At 39.7% G+C, this 23,568-nt stretch overlaps 1 protein-coding gene across 2 annotated transcripts in view; it reads left to right on the top strand.

The window, feature by feature from the left end:
• Positions 1–23,568, top strand: part of herc2 (HECT and RLD domain containing E3 ubiquitin protein ligase 2) — an 82,577-nt gene that overhangs the window by 29,069 nt on the left and 29,940 nt on the right. The window contains exons 24-64 of one of the 2 annotated variants that reach the window (XM_041791884.1): positions 320–496; positions 2,827–2,930; positions 3,022–3,172; positions 3,275–3,489; positions 3,582–3,714; positions 3,889–4,016; positions 4,113–4,308; positions 4,394–4,527; positions 4,698–4,874; positions 4,973–5,109; positions 6,268–6,419; positions 6,517–6,708; positions 6,815–7,002; positions 7,406–7,598; positions 7,684–7,863; positions 7,958–8,142; positions 8,584–8,731; positions 8,833–9,029; positions 9,116–9,346; positions 9,464–9,602; positions 9,865–10,011; positions 10,947–11,089; positions 13,029–13,296; positions 13,471–13,613; positions 13,740–13,838; positions 14,273–14,441; positions 14,528–14,653; positions 14,780–14,888; positions 15,351–15,490; positions 16,343–16,533; positions 16,639–16,744; positions 16,855–16,946; positions 17,057–17,232; positions 17,464–17,575; positions 18,273–18,354; positions 18,432–18,666; positions 18,946–19,123; positions 19,384–19,465; positions 20,153–20,324; positions 20,420–20,564; positions 21,791–22,016. In XM_041791884.1, coding sequence (XP_041647818.1) covers positions 320–496; positions 2,827–2,930; positions 3,022–3,172; positions 3,275–3,489; positions 3,582–3,714; positions 3,889–4,016; positions 4,113–4,308; positions 4,394–4,527; positions 4,698–4,874; positions 4,973–5,109; positions 6,268–6,419; positions 6,517–6,708; positions 6,815–7,002; positions 7,406–7,598; positions 7,684–7,863; positions 7,958–8,142; positions 8,584–8,731; positions 8,833–9,029; positions 9,116–9,346; positions 9,464–9,602; positions 9,865–10,011; positions 10,947–11,089; positions 13,029–13,296; positions 13,471–13,613; positions 13,740–13,838; positions 14,273–14,441; positions 14,528–14,653; positions 14,780–14,888; positions 15,351–15,490; positions 16,343–16,533; positions 16,639–16,744; positions 16,855–16,946; positions 17,057–17,232; positions 17,464–17,575; positions 18,273–18,354; positions 18,432–18,666; positions 18,946–19,123; positions 19,384–19,465; positions 20,153–20,324; positions 20,420–20,564; positions 21,791–22,016 — 6,498 coding nt within the window. Of the gene's footprint in view, positions 1–319; positions 497–2,826; positions 2,931–3,021; positions 3,173–3,274; positions 3,490–3,581; positions 3,715–3,888; positions 4,017–4,112; positions 4,309–4,393; positions 4,528–4,697; positions 4,875–4,972; positions 5,110–6,267; positions 6,420–6,516; positions 6,709–6,814; positions 7,003–7,405; positions 7,599–7,680; positions 7,864–7,957; positions 8,143–8,583; positions 8,732–8,832; positions 9,030–9,115; positions 9,347–9,463; positions 9,603–9,864; positions 10,012–10,946; positions 11,090–13,028; positions 13,297–13,470; positions 13,614–13,739; positions 13,839–14,272; positions 14,442–14,527; positions 14,654–14,779; positions 14,889–15,350; positions 15,491–16,342; positions 16,534–16,638; positions 16,745–16,854; positions 16,947–17,056; positions 17,233–17,463; positions 17,576–18,272; positions 18,355–18,431; positions 18,667–18,945; positions 19,124–19,383; positions 19,466–20,152; positions 20,325–20,419; positions 20,565–21,790; positions 22,017–23,568 lie in introns of both variants that reach the window. The other variant, XM_041791883.1, reaches the window with a different exon arrangement.

Below are 23,568 nucleotides of genomic sequence, written 5' to 3'. Positions count from 1 at the left end.
AACAGAACAAATAAAGATACATACTGTTTTATTGCCATTAAGCTAAAACATATTGAGTTATGATTTGGGTCCACATCACCCAGCCCTAGTGCAGAGTGCCTACCCATCTGTATTAGCTCTGCTGAAAAGACTCCAAGTGAATGATTTTTACTCATGTGATATGTATTTCATTCTGCATAATCGGCATTTTCTTGTTGATCTAGCAAAAACTTTATGTAATCATACTTAGATGTGACTGTAAACATCATAAAAATCTTCATACCCCTGTATTTGATGATTAAATTGTTAGAATTTAACAAGCTTATCTCTGCTGTGTCAGGGTCCTTCTTCACTGGACAGAGCTCAAAGAACAATGAAGAGATCTCCCTCATTCGAAAGGCAGACCTGGAGAACCACAATAAAGACGGCGGTTTCTGGACAGTCATTGATGGAAAAGTCTACGACATCAAGGACTTCCAGGCTCAGTCCCAGTCTCTAGCAGGGAACAGCATCCTGGGTATGTTTGCAAAATGTGTAATTAGAAGAAGGAGAGTGCTATTTATTTATTTTTCCCCTTCATTTTACTTGATTTTTTTGTTTCCTGGTTATAATCAAGTAATATTTTACTGTAGTGTTTATGATTTTTTTTTTTTTTGACTGCACCTTTTTCATCATACCACATCAGCCTGTTTCTCCAGAAAGTTTTCCACACTGATACCACATTCCACCGCATCAAAACTAAGGATATTATAATGTTTGATACTTTGATACTTATAAATACCATACTGAAAAAATACAGTCCAAATGATTTCAGTGTAATGTTTGGAAAAGCTTTAAAGGGATACTTCAACATTTTGGCAAATTTGCCCATTGTCATAGTCCCTATAGTCTTAGTAATAGGTTCACTACCGTAAGTTGTCCGTGCAAGCTATTTTTTTAGATCGGCGCTGCTGTGCCAACTCAATGGCTCTTGTGGACAAGATGTGACCTGCACATTCACCACACTATGAAATAATAACATATAATTATGTAACATTATGACACATGAAGCAAATACTTGGAACTTCTTTCCGAGTAAACCACTGGGCGGAGTGACACAGTGCGCGCCTGTGGCAGTGCCGTAGATATTTGGTAGTTCCAGCTTTGCATTTAGCTTTAAAACATCTCTGTCTCGTAATGTCCCACGATTATTTCATAGTGTGGTGAATGTGCAGGTCACAACTTGTCCACAAGAGCGTTTTGGAGTTGTTGGATTGTGTATTTGATGAGTTTGATGAGGGAAAGCCAAAATTACCATCTGTCTCCATAGCATTAGCTGCGCAGCTGGTATATCAGTCCCCCCAGATCTAGAAACAGTTTGCACCGGCAACTAAAGGAAACAAACCTATTACTAAGACCATAGGAATTATGGCAATGGGCGAATTTGCCAAAATGTTGAAGTATCCCTTTAAAAAAGGCACAATTTTGGTTATATTTTGTAATCCAAAGTGATAGAACACTGTCTACATTTCAGTATATTGTACCAAGAAGGGATGGGTAACGAAATCCGTTACCAACTAAGGTTATCACAGTTAACTTAAACTTACTAAATAACATAAACAAATATGTAAAAATCATTTTAGTTAACTGAATTTAAATAAAAACTATGCTTTACAAATAAAACGAAAACTAATTAAAACTGTATTGTGTGCTAACTAAACTAACTAAATTGAAATAGAATTAGGGGAAAAAATCTCCATTGTTGTAGTCATTGACACAAGCATAGTCACTGACATGAATACCCAAGCCTGGAGAGAGTAAAATCACCTGGTTTGATTGAACATAACTACACAGTTGTAATTTATGGTGTTCAGTGGTATACAAACATTAAAATTGAATAATTACCGTGAATAGTGAAGAGTCTTTTTGGGTTTTTCCCCTGGCACGTATCTCACATTGCCAGAAAACCAAAACTAAGACTAAAACTAATAAAAACTAAACTAAAATGAGGCATTGTTTTGCAAAATAAAAAACTAAACTAAACTAATAAAAAAATCCAAAACCATTATAACCTTGTTACCAACACATCCGATATTTGCCTTAACGAATTACAAGACAGATTTTGGTGCTTCATTTCAGTACCTCACCACCCCACCACTTTAAAAAAAAAAAAAAAAAGACATGATTCGCTATGTGAAGAAGTTACACCCGTTTCCTTTACTTACTTGTTCTATGAGCATCTTATTTCTGAATTATTTATGATAGAAAGACAGCTCTTAGTCAGCCACCGACTTTTAAGACACATTTTTCTCTTACAGCTAGCAATTCAGCCACCGTTTAGGTACCAGAACCTTTTCAAAGTATCAATTTAGCACTGGTATTAGAAACAAAAACCAAATGATACCCAACCCTAGTGTCAAGGTATTTGTGCAATTTAGTTTGCAGGAATTTGCCTGCAAATTTTGATGATCAGACTTTTTTTGTGATGGAACCAAGGGCTGTAATTTGAAATGTCGGTGTTCACTTTCTTAGTCAAATATTTCAACTGAAAAAAACAAAAACAAAAAAAAAACCCCATAAATGTAGTTAATTTATTAAAAGAGAGAAAATGGCATGTTTACAGTACTCTTACTGTTGATAAAGACTGCTTACAAAAACAATTTTGAGTGAAGTTAATGAATAATGAAGCTTTTAAATGTAAATTAAATAAGAGAAACATATTTGCAATCATAAGTTATCAAAGAAATTTTTGCAAGAGGAGGGTCCCTGCTAGAGTCCTATTCTATATGAGGTTCTTGACATAGTAAAGTTTGGGAACTGCTGCCCTAGTCTCCACTTTTTGATGTAACAAAGACTGTCCTCTTACAGCCCAGTTTGCAGGAGAGGACCCAGTGGTTGCTCTGGAAGCTGCACTTCAGATTGAAGACACCAGAGAGTCGATGCAGGCCTTCTGTGTGGGCCAGTATATGGAGGTAACATTGTTCCCAAAACACATGTATCAAATGTTTCCATCGTTTATATTTTGTTCTTCGATTTTATATTTAGATATTTTATCATCTGCAGCCTAATCAGGAAACGGTCACCACTCCAGACCTTAGCAGTCTCTCCTCCCCTCTGATCGATACTGAGAGGAACCTGGGGCTGCTGCTGGGTCTCCACGCCTCTTACCTCGCCAAGAGCACCCCCCTGTCCCCCATGGAGATTGAATGTGCCAGTGGGTTCAGTTATTTGAATACAACTGAATAAAAAGGTTTAGATATTTCTACACCTTAGCGTTTCTGTTTGATTGATTGTAATTTTGAATCTCCTTGCACAGAATGGCTCCAGTCGTCGATATTCTCTGGAGGCCTGCAGACCAGTCAGATCCACTATAACTACAATGAAGAGAAGGACGAAGACCACTGCAGCTCCCTTGGTACAACCGCTCCAGACAAGGCCAAACTCTACTCCCGAAGGATCACCCTCAGTGACCATGCACAGCCTTTCCTGCAGGCAATCGCTGACAACAACACTCAGGACCACACTGTGAAGGTACAGGCATCATAAAAATGACTAACTCCCAAATAGCCACATTATAGTGCATGACATGCTTTCATTAACTTGTTATTGCCATTATTTTACAGGACTTCTTATGCCAAATAGAGCGTTGCTGTAAACAGTATCATCTTATTACCCCCATCACCTTCCCCCCGGAGCACCCTGTGGAGGAAGTTGGCCGCCTGCTGCTGTGCTGCCTGCTCAAACATCAAGACCTTGGTAACTTAGCAACTGGTCTCAGACAAGTTATTTGAAGAGCTATTTAAGGCTCACTTTGTCATTAAAATATTTTTTTCTTCAATCAGTTGTGTAAAGATGCACTCAAATTCTTCCTCTCTGCACTTTTGACATCCTCAAATTTACCTCAGACTAAATAAAACACCTCTGTTACAGGTCACGTCGCTCTTTCACTTGTAAGTCAATGTGCCTTGGGGGTGGACCAAGGGAAGCAGAGGTCCCTCCCTAAATCTGTGATTGACGTGTGCCGGATGGTCTACCAGGCAAAGTGTTCTTTAATCAAGGTAAGATTACAGCTTTTCTTTCAGTTCAGTCATATGATCGATGCTTATTTCTTATATAAAGTAAAAAGGCATTTTAATGAGTTTGTCGTATTTTAGACCCACCAGGAACAAGGTCGCTCCTACAAAGAGGTGTGTGCCCCCGTCATTGAACGTCTGCGCTTCCTGTTTAATGAGCTGCGTCCTGCTGTAAGCAACGACTTGTCCATCGTGTCCAAACTGAAGCTGCTGAGCTCTCAGCCCCGCTGGAGGAGGATCACCCAGAAACTCATCCGGGACCGCAGGAAAAAAAGAGGTGTGTTATTCGAAACTGTTCGGACTTGTACTGTTTTATGTCCTTGACATGAGCTGTTTTCCTGATTAATGTTTAATGTTTTTAGTGCCTAAGAAGTCGGAGTCTGCTGACATAGAAGAGCCAAAGCTAGAGAATGAAGGGACCAATGAAGAAGAAATCAATGTGAACATCAGCCCCACACCTGCTGACAGGAAATCACCAACCAGCAAGACATCCAAGGTAGTTAAACTGGGATTCAATACTGGAATATTCTGTTTGATTAAATAATGGAGCAGGAACTTAGTTTTCATGTGTAGAGCCTAATCTTGATGCAAGTATTTATAACGCAGACAACACTGTAGCTTTGGTTAAACAGTTTGACATTCCTCAGTTGTTTTCTCACTTTACAGCAGGATAAGTGGCAGCCGCTTCTTAACACTGTGGCTAACGTCCAGAAGTACAGATGGCTGAAACACAGCGTTCAGGGTGCCTTTTCTCAGTCAAGCCTTATGGCCACCATTGTGGAATTTGCACTGAAGGAGGAGCCGCTGGATGTGGAGAAAATGAGAAAATGTCTGCTCAAACAGGTGACTTTAAATCACAAATTATCATTATGGTTGAATGTAATTTATTAATGAGTGAAGAAGTAATAAGGCATGATGATGTGAACTTTGTTTGATCACAGCTGGAGAGGGCTGAGGTCAGACTGGAGGGCATCGACACCATGCTGAAACTGGCCTCCAAAAGCTTCCTGCTGCCATCGGTGCAGTACGCGATGCTCTGTGGCTGGCAGAGGGTCATACCGGAAGGGACCAACATCGGGTAAGTCTACAGATTTAGGTCTACAATAAGCTTAAAAAAGACATCCAGAAATGTCTCTGTCAGCTCTATACAAGATAATCCATGAGTAAATAATTCAATGCTGGAACTAAATTTGTCCAATTATTAATTCTCAGTAGAAATCTTCGTTGTAACAAGACTGAGTCGGCAAAGCATATTTGTGTTTATATGTGCTGTAAAATTGCACTGCCACTCTATGATATTGATGAATAGGAAAATTTAGTAATTAATCCCTTTCATGAACCTGCGTGTGATATAAGTGTTAGGCATGATCATGACGACAAAAAAAAAAACACATGAAAAAAAATGTTAGTGTTGAGCACTGTCCCTCTTGTTGAGACAGATTTATTGTGCAGTAAATTCAGAAATAAATCATCCATGGAAATGATACATCATCTCCTTTAGTCTGAACTTGGAGGAGTTTACAACATCGCAAAGTGAAGCATTACAAGCAGTTGTGAGTTTCAACTTGTCTAGCTGTGAATCTTTGGTCTGAACTGGGCTTTAGGGATGGGGTGAGGAGCTCAGACATCTGAGGGGAGCTTGGAGTAAAGCCACTGCTCCTTTTCATTGACAGGAGCCAGTTCAGGTAGTTCGGGCATCTGATTTGACTGCCACCCTGTGCAGACCTCAGGGCAGACCCAGAACTCAGTGTAGGGGCTAAATATCCTATTTGTCCTGGGAACGGCTCAGAATCCTCAGGGAATGGCTAAAAAAATGTTACTTGAGAGAGGGGTGGCTGGGCTAACTTCCTTAGCCTGCTACCTCTGTGACCCGGCCCGAGATACGCTGCAGAAAATGATGGATGTGTATCCATATATTTTGTGCTGTGAACTTGAATTTCCCTCCTGAGGATCACTAATTGTTTTTCTAATCATTTTATCAGTTTTACATTTTACATTTTACATTTTACAGTTGATAATTCTGTAAATTTTTAGTTTGTTTAAAAAAGTAACAGAGATGTTAAAATGTCTAAAGGTTGTGTTTTATTTTGGCTCAGTTAAGATGTAAAATATAAAAACTAAAATGTTATCATTCATTTTATGACCATTCATGAAATTCAGAAATACAATGAATGCATCAGTTTTAGAAACAGTATTCCAGTGTTAAGTTGTCTAATGATACCATTCTCCTTTTCAGAGAGCCCTTATACGACTGCTTGAAGGATGTGGATTTAATCCCTCCCTTCAACCGCATGCTTTTGGAGGTGACTTTTGGCAAGTTGTATTCGTGGGCCATTCATAATGTTCGCAACATCCTGCTTGAGGCCAGCGCACGTTTTAAAGAACTCGGTGAGTGTTGTGCTTATTTTGCTGGTTTATCTTTGTCTTTATCTGTAGACTTCTGATTGACCTTAAATTAAAATTCATCATTCTCTCCCGTATCCAGGTGTGCAGCCTGTTCCCTTGCAGACCATCACCAATGAAAATCCAGCGGGACCAAGTCTTGGCACCATTCCACAAGCCCGCTTCCTTCTGGCCATGATTCACATGCTGTCTCTAAAACACGGGTCCAACAGCCTCAGTTTGCTGCTGAATTCTGGTGTATTAGCACTTTCACAGAGTATACTCCGGCTCATAGGTGAGCTCTCTCAATCCAAATCAAACAACAAATAGAAGCAGAAGGGGCATCTGGACACATTTATGAATGGAGGTTTTGATGTTCTTATGTGTTGTTTTATTTCCAGGGCCCAGCACAGACAGCAGCGAAGAGGATCTGGGTTTATGTGCCCTTGGAGGCTCAGCCACAGTACTTGAGGAGTCTAGAAAGGAGGCTGCCCCAGCCCCCCTGCCTGCCTCTGGACCTGAGTTGGCTGCCATGATGAAGATCGGCACCAGGGTCATGAGAGGAGTGGACTGGAAATGGGGGGATCAGGTAGCTTAATCCGTTTAGTACTGCGTCTTAATTATAGTGAAATCCAGATTACAATTCCCAGAGAGATTAAGACATGCTGAGGGAGAAAAGCTGTTGAAAGTGGCACCTAACCCTGCTAGTATGATCTATGTTGCTGTGTATCCGAGCATGTAACACGCAATGCAAGAGGGCGAAATTTCAATAGTGTATTGTCTCATGCAGTGTGTGATGGTGACAGCTGCCCTACTGATTATGACAGCATGTGTTGCAGCACTTTTTACTAGTTTGTTAGTTGCACTGGTGTATAAGATGCAGGTGACTTTTTAGATGACAAAAGTAGCTATTAGAAGTTAGCCTTATACACCAGATTTTAAGGTATTAAGTATTAGTGTTAAGTAGTTTATATTATGTATTCTTTGCCCAGGATGGTCCAGCACCAGGGCTCGGACGGGTCATTGGGGAGCTTGGCGAGGACGGCTGGATCAGAGTTCAGTGGGACACCAGCAGCACCAACTCCTACAGAATGGGCAAAGAGGGGAAATATGACCTTAAACTGGCTGAGCCTCCACCTGCTGCTCAGCCTCCGACTGAGGACTCAGACACAGAGGATGATACAGGTCGGTATACTCTGCTGCCTTTGTACGTTAATTACAAGTTTAAGTTCCAAAAATCTACATTGACTCTCTCTGTTCCTTAAAGAAGGTGAGCTGATAGAGAAGAGCAGCCACCCGACAGCTATGATGCTAACCAGCACAGTCAACCTGCTAAAGATGCTTTCACTGTCAGCTGGGATCTACGCTGAGGTGCTGCAAACAGACGCCACACGGACCCTCTGCGGACTGCTTAGGATGCTTGTAGAAAGTGGAGCCAATGAAAAGTCAGGTAGCTGAATCCTCATGTCGATGAAGTCTGTTTTTATTTTAAGACACATTTCTGGCTGTTATTTGATTATAAGCACACTTGTCTGTGTTGTCAGGCTGTCACTCTCACAGGTTGGTGTCACGGGAGCAGCACAGGAGCTGGTGCACGCTGGGCTTCATCCGTAGCATCGCTCTCATGCCTCAGATGTGCAGCACACTTAGCACCTCTGCTTGGATCAGTCTGCTCATCCGAATAGTTGAGGGACACCAGTCCTTTAATGCCATCACTCTGCAGAGACAGGTAGGATAATTATCATACTTGCATCAGACAGTTGACTTTACAACTTATTTGAACACATTTTCTTATGTTCTTTAGAAATTGTGTAATAATAACAAAAAAGTTAAGAGAGGATTTATGTAAGTATTCAGAAGCTCAGAGAGTATAGAGGCTCTAAAAAGCTCAATGTATCAGCTCTAAAAATGTAGATTAAGAAGCCCAAAAGGAGGAAGAGGCCAGATTTCACAGCATGCAGCAGCATGAAATTGTCCCAGAGTACACTGATGTTACATTTGCAGGTGAAAATATTACACACATATAAACATAAACATACCTAATACACCACTCTTTTAAGCACATTCAACCACATTTTTGTAATAAAAAGGAAAACAGGATGGTTTAATCTATTTTGCCAAACATGTCTGCCTGGAAACCCAACTTCTTTGTCTGTCTGTGTGCGTGTAGATCCTGGCTCTTCGTCTGCTGCAGGCAGTCTTACCCTCGTGGGATAAGACGGAGCGCTCTCAGGACATGAGGTTCCTGGTCGAGAAGTTGTTCAACTTCTTGGGAAGCCTGTTGAGCACCTGCTCTTCAGACCTGCCACTTCTTAGAGGTATGTTTATCAATCTTAGTAAAAAAAAAAGTAATTAAAGTCTGTTTTTCTGTTTCTAATTAATAATTTTTATTTCTTGAATTGCCTCCTCCAATGAACAGAGGGGTCTCTGCGAAGGAGGAAGTCCCGCCCTCAGGCTTCTCTTACAGCAACTCACAGCAGCACCCTGGCTGAGGAGATAGTCGCTGTCCTGCGCACTCTGCACTCTCTTGGCCAGTGGAACAGCATGATTAATGATTACATCAACACTCAACTAAGTGCCATCGGAGACGTTATGGCTGGCTGCCAGTCTGAAGCGGTGAGGGATTATTAGTGTTCAATTATTGTACGTGGTGCTGACACTAATGCAACAACAATGATAAATGTCCTCCCTTCCTGTCGCAGTCTTTCCTTGAGGATTATTTTCCTGATTCTGAGGGTCCCAGAGTCGGCAGTCTGATGGCAGTGCTGGCAGTCATTGGAGGGATTGATGCACGCCTCAGGCTGGGAGGACAAGTTATACACGAAGAATACGGAGAGGGAACAGTGACAAGGATCACCCCAAAAGGGCGCATCACTGTTCAGTTTTATGAGATGAGGACCTGCAGGGTTTGCTTGCTCAGCCATCTTAAACCTGTAAGGAATTGCTTAGATTCTCATTTTTGTATATTAAAATAGTGAAGCAGATATGATTTTACTTTATGAAGTTTGCTAGACTGTGATAAACGGATTATTTTGCCATTTTTTTCTCAGCTGCCTGCGGTATCCTTCAGTGTGAACAACCTGCCCTTCACTGATCCTATGCTGGCAATCTGGGCTCAGCTGGTCAGCTTGGCTGGAAGCAAACTGGAAAAACAACGCATGAAGAAGTCCCTGAGTCGAGGGCTTACAGGTACAACTTCACAAATAGTATATGTTACAAGGTTTATGGCTAAATGCTTAATAGAATAAATGGATTGGCTGTATTCAGACTTTCTCCTAGTAGAACGGTCTATGAATATACCTTGTGTAATTTTTAACTTCTTATGTTTTTTTTTTTTTTTTTTTGTATAATTATCACAAAGAAGGTTTTTTAGCTATGGAGGAGACTGAATGTTTCTCTCTGATGCAATAAGGACATGTCCTGTTAGTTCAATATGTGTTTGTGTTTCCAGCTGACCAGGTAGACATCCATCTGCTCCGCTGCCAGCAGCTGAGGCTTTATATCTTAAAGGCTGGACGGGCTCTCCTCTCACATCAAGACAAACTCAGACAGATCCTCTCTCAGCCTGCAGTGGTGGACATCGGGCCAAATCCCAGCGGTAAGACCTCACTCAGTTGGAAGAGAGACTTGAAAGAGGGGTTATTATGGTTCCAGAATTATACATTTAGATTTGATAATAGTAAAGACCATTTTTAAAAGTCTTTCAGCAGTACAGTTATAAAAGTAAAAGTACTATGCTCCAATTTCTAAACTGTCACCAAAAATTTAGGCAAACTTGTGCACACTGTCTAAATTTCAGGTACCATAAGGTTGCTAATTTATGTGTGCAATTAAGACAGTGGCCAATCCCTTTTCTTGCATCAGCTTATGGAAACATCTGACCTGTAATATTTTAAAGCATTGATATTTTTTGTACCTTTCAGTACCATTAATCAATAAAATAAAATACATTATATTGTTTTTAGTCACATATATAAAAAAGATATTGAAATACTAAAAACTCTGCCTTACTTGAGAGAATGCCTGAAAATGTATGAAGGAATACACATAAAATATTTTAAGCACTGAGGATCCAGCTTGAACCTCTAATCCTCTTTTTCAGAAGTTTATTTTGTAGACTGTGAATCCACAAATCTGACAGTGAAGAAGAGTTGTTTATCTCAGTTGGAAATTGATTTGAATTTTGCATATGACAAAACTTTAAGAGATAGAAAGCACTAAGAGCCTTAATGTGGTGCAGTGACCTTCCTAATTGTTTGCTGCCGTAGAGGTTCATGATGGCATCAAGTGGGTGGACATTTGGTTATGATGAGCTGTGTTTACATTATAATTAAAATCTTTTAATACAGCCCAGCAGCTTCTGAGTGGGAGGATAAATTTTGCAGCGTGTCTGATAAACCACTCTGCTTAGCTTGCACACTTTTACCCTGAGACTAAATGTGGGTGGATAGAAACTTAGTTTAGACAAACTTTTTTTAGGAGTAACTATTTGCAATTTTAAGGCCTTTCATTCTTTTTATCAATTCTCTACAGAGGATCCAGTGGTATCGTCTCCTGATGTGGGTGACTTGTCACCTGAGGGTCCTCTACCTCCACTGATCCTCCTGCAGCAGCTGCTGTCCGCTGCCACCCAGCCCTCACCCATCAAAGCCATTTTTGATAGGCAGGAGATGGAGGTAAGTTGATGTTTTTTCCTGTAATAGCAGTATTACAGGAGATTTCTGATGTTTTTCAAACTGTAGCCCATTGCACCAGCAATCTGTACGGCAAAACTTATTATTATGTGCTGGCTTTATGGAGTTACATTTGGGTTTTGGCTGCTCATGATTGTGAAAGAAAATTGAGGTAATCGACAATCAAGATAACATGATTGTTATGCCACATGACATGATGCACTTGTTGCATCTGCACAATTAATTGAAACTAATCCCAATCACAATACTGACCTTCCCATGATCAAAGGAACACAGATGTTGGTGATTAATTACATTTAAAAAATTATTTACATTTAGCAACACGTGCTGTTTCCCTAGGAAAAATGGGACTTTAATCTGCTCTACATGCCACCTCACTTACTAGTCTACACCTCACACTATGGCTTCTCCTGATGTGCCTTTCCTTTTCTCTCTGTGGAAACTGCTTTGTTATCAATATTAATTGCTTATATAGACACTCAATAACTCAACTTACATTTGAACAGTTTCACTTACGACATGACAATGACATTAATGATATTTCACTTTTCAGTAGTTCAGTTATAACCATCAATAAACCGAAAGGTTGTTTCTTTTTTAATATAAGAGCTTTTCCAAACAGGAAACAAAGTACCCTAGGCATAACACAGTACAAAAGACATGTTGTATCCAAATAAGAAAAGTAAAAGCACTGTAACTAATAGTTTGCAGAGAATATCTTGGCTTAATCATCAACATTAACCAAATTACTTTCAAAAGCTGTTACGTTAATCTAAAATATCAAGAGCCCTTTGGTAAAATTTGTTGGACTCTTTTTTTCTTTTAGCTTTCAGGTCTGAATGACTCAAAGGTTTATAAGACTAAAAGAAAAGTATGTGAGTGCCAGCTTTAGACCTGCTAATTAGATCGCAGAATTTTTTTTTTTCTTCAAATCTAAACCTATGCGATTGTTGTAAGTTTTAGCTGCAGTGCAAAACTTTTGGATTGTTGGACAGCTCCTTTAAGGTTGTTTAAGTAAAAATCTCTGACCTTTAAATGTCATCTATTCTTGGTATCAAACCAAGGTCCTTTTTTTCCCGGTCTAATCTTGAAATGCTCCAGAAAGCTTTTTTGCTTGTTACAATGATAACTTTCTTTTCTGTTATCATAATTTTTTCTTGCGATCAATGCAAAAAAATTGTTATTGTAGTAGTGGGTTAGAAATTCATTGTGCAGATGGGTGTTTAAATCTATGAAGAGGGTGTTGTGAGAGTTCTTTTAAAGTATAAGATTTCTTCATATACTCTGCTCTAATAGATTGCTTTAACCAGCAAAATGACTTACTAATGATTTCTGGGAAAATCCCCCATCGAAGTTTGTCCTTCCCTTTTATGTTGCTTGATGTGCAGTTCTATTATTAAGTGTCCTGTAGATTCCCTTTAGCAATAAAACCTCAAAAAACACAGGAGTTGCTGTTTCACTGCTGCTTTATTCAGCCTTTGGAGATCAGTGAATCCTAAGTTATGGCAAAATGACCGTTTTAGTCATTGGAGTCTTGTGGCTTTAGAAAAGGATATTATACAGGTGTGTGGTTAGAGGAAGCATCTTAGAAAAAAGGCTAAATCTGTGGTGATTGTGTCTCTTGTATCAACAATCTGAGCCTATCTTTGTCAATAAACAAGGCACAAATTTGGTAAATATCACTTAATAGTACACATTTGTCTCCAAAAGATGATGTTGCAGCCATTACAGGCCACTAAATTGTGTCTGAAGCAATCTATTGAATCATTTCTGAAGTACATTAGTCACAAAATAATTGAAAATAGGTCCCAATTTAAAAATATGAGAATCCCCCTTTTATAAGTTCCAGTCCTACATACATGAGAGCTGGATATATTTGGTTTGACCCAAACATTATCTGTGTATCGCTGTGCTTATGCAGGCTGCAGCTCTGGCAGTGTGCCAGTTTCTCGCTGTGGAATCTGCACACCCGTCATCTCCGCTGTTTGAAGAGAGCAGCTCTAGTGAAGCCACCACACCTGTCACTATCCAGCATGTCCGACCACCAAAACAGAAGAAACAGAAGACCTCACCTGTCCCTCCATTACCCATAGTCCTCCAGCTCATGGAGATGGGATTCCCTAGAAAGAACATTGAGTTTGCCTTGAAATCGCTGTCTGGAACAACAGGCAGTGCCTCTGGTGTCCCAGGTATTATTCCATGTGACTCTGTTCTCAAAAGTTTTAATCCTCATGTTTAAAATATGCAGGCATGACGGCCACATTCCCTCTACTTCTGCACGCATTTCTGCCATATTTGAGTCAATACATATTTAAATGCTTTGAGGTATATGTCTGGAGAGTAATTGAGCATCTGTGCATCAGGTGTTGAAGCTCTGGTGAGCTGGCTCCTGGACCACCCTGACATTCATGTCACTGAGCTGTCAGATGCTGACACTGTGTCCGATGAATACTCAGATGAGGAGGTGTTGGAGGAGCTGGAGGAGACAGAGACAACATTCCCTGTGGTACATTTCTCTCTCTTATAGTTTCTGCTGTTTGATAATGCACTGATTTAGCAAGTCAACTAAACATGAATAATAACAGCCAATAGTAATATATCATTTACGTGTAATATATGTGTTTGACATTAGCCTCCAGGTGCAGTCGTGACTGAAAGTCAGACGTTTAAGAAGAGGTCAGATTTCCAAAGCAATGATGATTATGCCGTCTATGTGAGAGAGAACATTCAGGTAAGAGCAGTAACTTTTAAAAAAAGATTTTAAGGGTCATATCAGGGTCAAAAATAAACACCTACAAAACACCCAATAAAAATCAGATTTACAACCAAAATATCGTCTGCATGTGTGAATAAGTAAGTGGAGTTTTAGGCAAGACTCGAACATCTGCATTGGCTGAAGTCTTCTGCTTTGTTCATCCACATTACTTAAACTTTAAAGTGTGTATTAAGGACTGATGTTTTATGTCTGAACTACATTTATACGCCAGTATTGATATCGGTATTGGTTACAGTGAATTTGTAAATATCGACACATCTGATATCAGCAAAAATCCACTTTCATGCATCTTGAGGTTAGATATGAATTAGCACTATTTAAAAAGAAAAAATGCTGGAACTGTTGAATGTAAGTATAACATGTCTAATCAGTCACTGACTTTTCCTCAGGTGGGAATGATGGTGAAATGCTGCAGAACGTATGAGGAAGTGTATGATGGAGATGTTGGGAAAGTGATTAAGCTGGACAGAGATGGACTTCATGACTTGAATGTGCAGTGTGATTGGCAGCAGAAAGGAGGAACGTACTGGGTTCGCTACATCCACATCGAACTACTTGGTAAGTCAAGTTTTAAATGCAACCCTGCACCTATAACATGAACAGAAAATATCAGCTTTTGACACATTCTTGTTTTTTTCCCCAAGGCTTCCCACCACAAAGTTCTCCCTCCCACATAAAGATTGGCGACAAAGTGAGAGTGAAACCAACAGTCACCACGCCAAAGTACAAATGGGGCTCGGTAACTCACAGGAGTGTCGGGTTTGTCAAAGGTAAGCCGTGCTCTTCAGCCTTAATTATGACTTCTTTTTTATAATCTGAGCAGATGTCCCATAGAAGATGCCATGGGCTGGATCCATTGTTTTCTGCGCTGATGGGAGTGTCTTTGATTGTTTCAGCTTTCAGTGCCAATGGAAAGGATGTGATCGTAGACTTCCCTCAGCAGTCCCACTGGACCGGCTTGTTGTCTGAAATGGAGCTGGTGCCTAGTGTTCACCCCGGAGTCAGGTATGGAGGCTTTAATGATTTACATCTACCCAGTTTAGCATGTTAGTCATTTTTTATGGAGAAATAGCACATAAATAGCTAATAATGTAAAACTCAGAATGTATACTGGTAGAAATGGACAACTACATTAATTTACATCACACATCTCCAGAAGAGGCGCATTTGTTTGTAGTGCGCTGTTCATACTCGGATGAACTCAGAGGGCATTATAGAGTTATAAGCAAAGTAAAACTTGGAAAACTTGGCTTCAAGTCTATTGTGCTCTGAGACTTTTTTTTTTTTTTTTTTTTTTTTTAGATTGGTCGAAAACGTGAACTATGAAGGAAGTTCCACCATGTAATAAGTAACTTCCTTTTAAATGACAGCACAGCTTATCAAAATATAGGGCACCTACACTGCGCCTCACATATGTCGCTCTGATCCAAATAGCACTTTCTAAGTATGTTATTGTCTTGTCCATAGGTGTGATGGCTGCCAGATGTTCCCCATAAATGGCCCCAGATTCAAATGCAGAAACTGTGATGACTTCGACTTCTGTGAAAACTGCTTCAAGACCCGCAAACACAACACCAGGCATTCCTTTGGCCGAATCAACGAACCTGGTCAGTCACTTTTAACCTTCATAATATTTGCAATGCTTTCTATTTGTGTGCATGTGGAAAGGCCTGTCCACAGAAGTGGTTGGGCCCCTGAAGAGCCTTGTAAATAGCCCCTCCTCAGATGTGGTGTTTTTTAAACATCATTGCATGTGAGCTTAATCTGTTGCACTGGTGTTAACATTCTGGCTAACATTCCCCCCATGTTGCTGCTGAAAAATATGCAAACAAGTTTGTCTTGGGTTCAGAAGTTCCTGACAAAGTTGTTGCAGTTTGTTGTCCTTTTGTGGAGGTAATGGTAAGACCATCAAAGGGTAAAATCTAGCTAAGTTTAGTTCTAAGTCTAGTTCTTTTGTTCTATAGGCGGGCCATCATTGTTAATGCACATAAAACAAAGCATCATTCCGTTTTAAGAGAAGGGGGTTCACATTTTGTTACAGGCTGAATTTACTGAAGAAACAATAACTAAAATGAGTATTCCTTTTAGATTGATAAGAATGTTGAGTATTTATGTTGAAAAATAGAATATGGGTTGCTGGTTTAGATGAGTGGGTAGTGGTTACAGAGGCTGTAGTCCTAAATGCATTTGTCGCAGGATCGATTCCGGTCTTGCCGCTTTTTGGTGCATGTCCTCCCCCTGCTCTCTCACCCCATCTTTTATGTGTCTCTTCAGTTGTCCTATCTGCTAAATAAAGGGAACAAAGACTTAAAAAAAATCTTAAAAATAAAATTTGGCTCAGCTTTACTACACTCCTTGTTTTTGTTAGGCCCGACTGCAGATGGGCTGCCCTCCCTTTCCCCCCATTATGGGCAACCTTGCATGTGGATAATCCTGCTATTTATCTCCCCTACTATCAGGCCAGTCTCCAGCGTTCTGTGGCCGCTCAGGAAAACAACTCAAGAAGCATCACAGCAGCCAGCGCGGGATGCTGATCGACGACTGGTCCCGGGCCGTCAAGAGCCTCAATGTGTCATCCTCGGTGAATCAGGCCTCACGCCTCATCGACTGCAGTGATCAGTGCTGGCAGTCTTCTGGATCGCAGGGAAAGGCAGGAGATTGGATTTCTTAAAAACCTGGTTGATTTTCTGTTACTTAAGCTTCATTAAAGTGCAGCACATCAACCTGAATGTTCTTTTAATTTGTCCTCCTGCAGCATTGGATTCGTCTCGAGCTCTTCCCGGATGTTCTTGTGCACAGACTGAAGATGATTGTGGACCCAGCAGACAGCAGCTACATGCCCTCTCTAGTCGTGGTGTCGGGTAATTTTTTTAAAATTTTGTGAGCCAATAAAAATGTTTTCAAACATACGACTACATTACCCATTTTACAAGACAGTTTAACGGATTTGTTTTTCTTTCTGAATGTTCAGGTGGTAGCTCTTTAAACAACTTAATTGAGCTGAAGACTGTAAACATCAACCCCACAGACACCACCGTCCTTCTGCTCAGCGACTGCACTGAGGTTTGTTGTCAAAACCTCGCCATTCATATCATCCTTGAGTAAAAAAAAACAAACAAACAAAAAAAAAACAAAGTTGTTTTGTAATAACTTGAACTATGTTTGGCCCTCAGTATCACAGATACATCGAGGTTGCTATCAAGCAGTGCCGCAGCTCTGGTATAGACTGTAAGATTCATGGACTCAGCATTGTTGGACGGATCAGAACGGAGGATGAAGACCTCGCCACAGTGCCTTTCCTGGCGTCTGATAACGAGGAAGACGATGATGACAAAACTGCCACTGGGAGGTGAGAGGGGATAAGAAATAAGTATTTTAGGACAGTATTTTTGCTTTCATAATTCCATTTTGTTTGTATTTGCTTATAAATGCATGCAATATGAAAGATTACTGTGCTCCAACTACATTAAGAGCATGTTTGATCTAGTCCTAAGAGCATATTAACAGTTAAACTGTGAATTCTAGAGATTTGAAATTAATCCACTTTAACTTAATTTGATTATTCTTTTTCTCGTTTTAGTCTTGCTCGGAAGAAATCGTCAGGTCTTGAGTCCGCGGCCACCATTAGGACCAAAGTGTTTGTCTGGGGTCTGAATGACAAAGACCAGCTTGGAGGACTAAAGGGATCTAAGGTAGAGCTTTTTTACATGTCCAGCCAACGTGGCCAATGTTTAAACTAGCCTTTGTAATCTCATACTTTTTCATACATGCACTCCAAAAAAAACTTTGAAGGACTGCCCTGAAATTAGGGCTGAACAATACATAAAATTTCTGTCATGATGGCCACATGCAATAGTCACATCACAAGGTCATATGATTGTCAGGTGGCCTGGTGCATGTCACGCTGCCGCCTCTGTGCTTTTGAATTTTAGCCAAAATTGAACATTTTTTGTTTTTCTGATCAACATACATTAATGTCTGCCTGAACTCGCCATCAGAAGCTAGAGAAGTAAGCTCTGTGCAGTAGAGTCTGGAGTCTCCTGCTGCATGTATGTAGTAACGCTGCTGCTGTCACTACACCTGTATGACGCTTCAGGCAAACGCCAAGTTACAAAAGGCAGGTCCTAAGTGAGCTGATTCCTGCTATAAATGGCACCTTGTCACAGTGCTACATAATGATAAATTACATTAAAGACGATGACAGTTGAACCACGCACCCTGCTTTGATTTTTCTGTGATTATGTAACAGTTTGTCCTTTACTGAGGCTTTATCAGACGCTTTAAAGATCCCCTTGTGGTTATACACGATGTATCCTGAGGGGAGTGAACCAGTGGCAGAGGCTCTGAAGTTGTTGCACCCTTTAATCCTTTTTGTTTGTACTGTCACAGATCAAGGTGCCCTCCTTCTCTGAGACCCTCTCTGCTCTCAATGTGGTCCAAGTGGCTGGGGGCTCCAAAAGCCTGTTTGCAGGTGAGTGATTAAAAAACAGTATAATTTCTTTGATTTGCATGAATGGTGTTTGTAACTGTTTTGTTTTGTTGTTCCAGTGACTGTTGAAGGGAAGATTTATGCGTGTGGAGAGGCTACCAATGGCAGGCTAGGCCTGGGTCTGTCTAGTGGGACTATCCCCATCCCACGTCAGATCACAGCGCTCAGTAACTACGTAGTAAAGAAGGTCGCTGTTCACTCTGGGGGGCGCCACGCCATGGCTCTGACTGTGGACGGAAAGGTGTTTTCCTGGGGAGAGGGAGATGATGGCAAACTGGGACACTTCAGTAGAATGTAGGTTCAATGTGAAGATTTTGCAGCATCTGTAATATGTTTTCTATTTGTTTGGAAATTAAGGACTTTTGAAGTTTGTTGTAAAACTCATGGTTTTTTAACATAGTCTTGTTTGTTCTTGTAGATTTCACTGATTGTTGAATTCCTCCTATACTTAAAAGTTATTATTGTCAATTGAACTCAAGTACAGATTTCTTATGTGTATTGATATGATTTAGTATTGATACCGTGGCAGTGATGCACTTTTGCAGATGAAAATAAGTTTGTGTTTTATTGTAGGAACTGTGACAAGCCTCGTTTGATTGAGGCTCTGAAGACGAAGCGTATCAGAGACATTGCCTGTGGCAGCTCTCACAGTGCAGCCATCACCTCCAGCGGCGAGCTGTACAGCTGGGGTCTGGGAGAATATGGCCGCCTTGGACATGGAGACAACACCACTCAACTTAGGCCTAAACTGGTATGTTTGCATATCTTGATTCATTTCCTTCTTTTCTTCACACAGACATTGACTAACTGAGCTTAGCAATAGACATGAAATATTGCCTCTTTAAATTCTTTCTCTATCATCAGCTGTTGTAGGGAAAAGACATTTCCATATCAGTTACTCATGTGTAGATAAATACCCTTTATTTGATGCTTACCTGCTGTTAAGCAAATGCTGCGGCTGAATATGCTATCGAACCATGCTTTTCTGGGTTTCATGTCTCTGTCATTTAGGTGAAAGTGCTTCTGGGACACCGAGTTATCCAGGTGGCTTGTGGGAGCAGGGATGCTCAAACTCTAGCCCTCACCGATGAAGGTATTTAGTTAGAATTAGTGCTGTCAGTTGATTTAAAATGTAGTCTGATAAATTATAGGCTTTGTAATTGATTAATCCAAAGTAATTTCGCATGTCAATAATTTGAGAAAGATGGCATTACTGGTATATTTAATAAAAGTACTCACAAAACTGTCAGAAAGGTGATGATTCTGAATGGCATTAAGACTTTCTACTAGCTTTTGAAACAGGAAAAAAGGAGACCAAAGACAGATTGTCCACTTGCTATGTAATCTAGGATGGTGGTAAAATTCTCCCTTCTCCTAATTTTTAGATTTTTATAGATAAAATCCATATTCTACAGATTAACGCATTCCAATCAAAGTTACAAAGCTACTTAGCCAGTTATGTGTTTGCATCAGAGTGAAAGAGAGAGAGTTAATCAGCGTACATTTTTTAAAATCATTTTTCACCAATGGATTAATCAAATTTAATAAAAAAATTTGACAGCACTAGTTACAATATTTTGGATTTTCTGTAGACAACTAAAAGATATAAGATCAAGTTATTGAGTAAGAGATTTTAGTTTCACATAAATCTTAATGTAATAAGACTCAAATTACTGACTGTACATATTAGACACTTTTAAAACTCAGTAAAAAAGCTTAATCGTGTCATTTTGTGATGCCTTGATTGATCAGTTGCTAATATTTTTTCTATTCCCCTCAGGGTTGGTGTTCTCCTGGGGTGACGGAGACTTTGGGAAGCTGGGACGTGGAGGCAGCGAGGGCTGCAACATCCCACAGAACATCGAGAGGCTGAACGGTCAGGGCGTCTGCCAGATTGAATGTGGAGCTCAGTTCTCATTGGCGCTGACTAAATCTGGAGTTGTGTGGACTTGGTAAGATTTCTAAATGTTAAAGTAACTGCACCAGATCATTCATCTTTTTCTCTGTTTCTGTTTTGACTGACTGTTTACTGATTTTGTCTAAACAGGGGCAAAGGAGACTATTTCCGGCTTGGCCATGGCACTGATGTCCACGTTAGAAAACCCCAGATGGTGGAGGGACTAAGAGGGAAGAAGATCGTCCATGTTGCTGTTGGAGCTCTGCACTGTTTAGCTGTTACAGACACAGGACAGGTTCGTACATGGTGTTATAAAACAGAGCACATCGTTGGGCGCTCTGCCCGTTTACTGCCATGGCTCGGTTCCAGCTCTGTGACTCTCCTCCCCTCTAAATGGAGTTTATTTATTGACTCTCGCTCCGCTTTTCCTGCACCTCTGACCTTTGCTGTTACACACCTTATTTCATCTTGTATATTACCTACCTTCAGAACAAATGTAATAATGTCAGCACATCACTTCCAATGATGAGAGGCAGCTACTCAAGTTTGACCACGTTTAAAGGTTATTAAGATTGAGTGCTTGGAGCAGTGCCTGAGTGATGTCTCCAGTGGCTTTTCTTAAGTCTCGACCTCAAATGCTCAAACACAGAAGAATGAAAGAATTACGAACTAATGTGCCCATATTATTCATTTCAAATTTTATATTTTCACACTATCAAACCTTTGTAGTGAATTTGCATGATTTACGACAAAAAAAGCCATAGTTATCTCACTCTGGTCTCTGTAAACCCTCAATTCAGTGTCTGTTTGACACAGGCATTTTTAGGTACTGTCTCTTTAAGGTTTGTGTAGTATTTGTGCTTGAGTATGTAGAGCTATGTAGTATGCTGTTTGGACACAGCTCTATAAAGGACATTTTACATTACATTTTCTGATGTTCTTATGTTTAGTATAAACTCAGGATATGCAGATACATCGGTTTAACATGGGTATCGGCCCTGTTAACAAACACTGTCCATCAGCAAATAATATGGGCATGAACAGGCAACAGTTTTCAGTGTTTATCTGTTGTGACCAATCAATTTAATGGTGGCATCTGCTATATCTGGCTGCTGAAGTCAATAAGAAATTTTACAGGACAAAAAAAGTGACCTTATGGACAAACACTGATCTGATTTCATGGTCAAATGTGAGAGAAAATATTGACATTCTAGGAGTGTTTTAACAAAAGTAGTTTAAAAAAAACATGGTATCAGCTGAATTGTTATTATTAGCATCTGCAAAGGCATCAGCCCTAAATTTCACAACTGGTGCATCTCTAGTATAAATGTCAAGTATCATAATAAATATGTATATTTATGTCTGAAAATGTCTAATATAGTCTAATATTCTACATTTTCAGACATAAATATGTATATTTATGTCTGAAAATGTCTAATATAGTCTAATATTCTCTCTTGAAGTTTATGGTTTTTACTATGTTTGAACAGCATCTAAAATCATGGTGTGTTTCTCTTTCAGGTGTACGCGTGGGGTGACAATGACCATGGCCAGCAGGGGAATGGGACCACCACAGTGAACAGGAAGCCCACCCTGGTGCAGGGACTGGAGGGACAGAAAATCACTCGAGTGGCCTGTGGCTCCTCCCACAGTGTGGCCTGGACCACCGTTGATGTGACCACGCCTTCAGTTCATGAGCCAGTACTTTTCCAGACGGCCAGGGACTCCCTCGGAGCGTCCTATTTAGGTAATGCCCCTGTCCAGGCCACCTACACATGGTGCTTGTTTAAAGTATTCAACTCTTGGATTTTTTATCCTTTTATTGAGTTTATAAATCAATCTTGGTCAATATAATTTTGCCTTTTTTTATTTGATTTTTTTTCTTAACCCCCAATTTTTTAAAATTTATTTAATTTAATTTAATTTAATTTTTTTTTACCAAAAACCTCTTTAATATCAAATCTTGTCAATGTCAAGCTACATGGACATAGTTTGAAGACATCAAGTTGAATGTCCCGGAGTGGCTGAGCTAAAGCCCAGACCTCAATCCAAGAGCAAATCTGTGGTTGGATTTGAAAAGGGCTGTTCACGCCTGATCCCCATGCAAGCTGACAGAGCTTGAGCAGTTTTGCAAAGAACAATGGAGTTAAATTGGTGTCCAGATGTGCAAGTCTGATTGACATCTATCCACACAGACTCAGTGCTGTGATTGCAGACAAAGGTGCATCTACTAAATACTGACTGGAAGGGGGTGAGTATTTGTGCTGTCAGCTGTTATACAATAAATATTTTTGTTTAATTGACATTATTTTGTAGAAATCTGTTTTTACTTTGACGTGAAAAGTTTTTTTTTTTTTTTTGTCGAAAAAGCCAAATCATATTAACCATGATTGATTTATAAAGTTAATGAAAGGGTTAAAAAACCAAAGAGGGTGGATACTTTTATAGGTACTGCACTGACTTGACTTACATGCCTGGTAAACTCAGAAATATGTTGTTTAGAGATTGTCCAAAAGGGGGAGCTGTTTTGCCATTGACAGATTAGGGCCTGCGGTTATAAAACTGCTGGAGGGAGGAATTAAAACTTCAGATAGAAAAAATGCCTCTTCTGTCACATTTTTGAATGATTGTACAAACTTAAAGTGTTCACACAGAATTATTTTCTTTATTTGAACATTTAACAGGATAATACATACTTTTTAATTTCTTTGTTGCATAAATCAAGACTGTTTTCATTTATTTTCATTGCTTCTTCATATTTATAGTTTCTTGTTCTGTGTGGTTATGTCTAGACAGAAACACATAGGCCATTAGTATGTGATTTATTTCCTCAGTTGATTAATCAGTTGGAATGTAAAGAAAAATTAATTAGTATCTCCAGAGATATATGTCGTTTTTTCCACAACTTAATGATAAAAAAAGCAGGAGGCCATTAGAAACTTAACACAGAGATGATTGAGTTTCTTTCTTAAAAAGCTTTTGAATCAGTTAATCATCAAATGAATTATCAAAACAGTTGGGGATTTATCTAGTAGTGTACGAATACAACATAATGTTTTAATAAGAACCATTTACATTAAAAAGGACAAATATATGAACTTAAATAAAAATTTAAGTAACTATTTTTTATGAAAACAAGGGATTTATAATGAAAAGTAAACTGTAAAATGTTGACTCTATTTCCACTCTTAGCATACATGTATTTATTAAGCGATCATGTGTGTCTTAATAAATATGTTCTACTTTTTCACTCTAGAAACAACTTGTGTATTGAAAATGTGCAGATGTGAATGTAAGTG

This window comes from Cheilinus undulatus, linkage group 7 (assembly GCF_018320785.1).
Source record: "Cheilinus undulatus linkage group 7, ASM1832078v1, whole genome shotgun sequence".
In the NCBI taxonomy this organism is placed as follows: domain Eukaryota; kingdom Metazoa; phylum Chordata; class Actinopteri; order Labriformes; family Labridae; genus Cheilinus; species Cheilinus undulatus.
The sequence above is the reverse complement of the archived record's forward strand: the minus strand, read 5'-3'. Positions and strand labels throughout refer to the sequence as shown.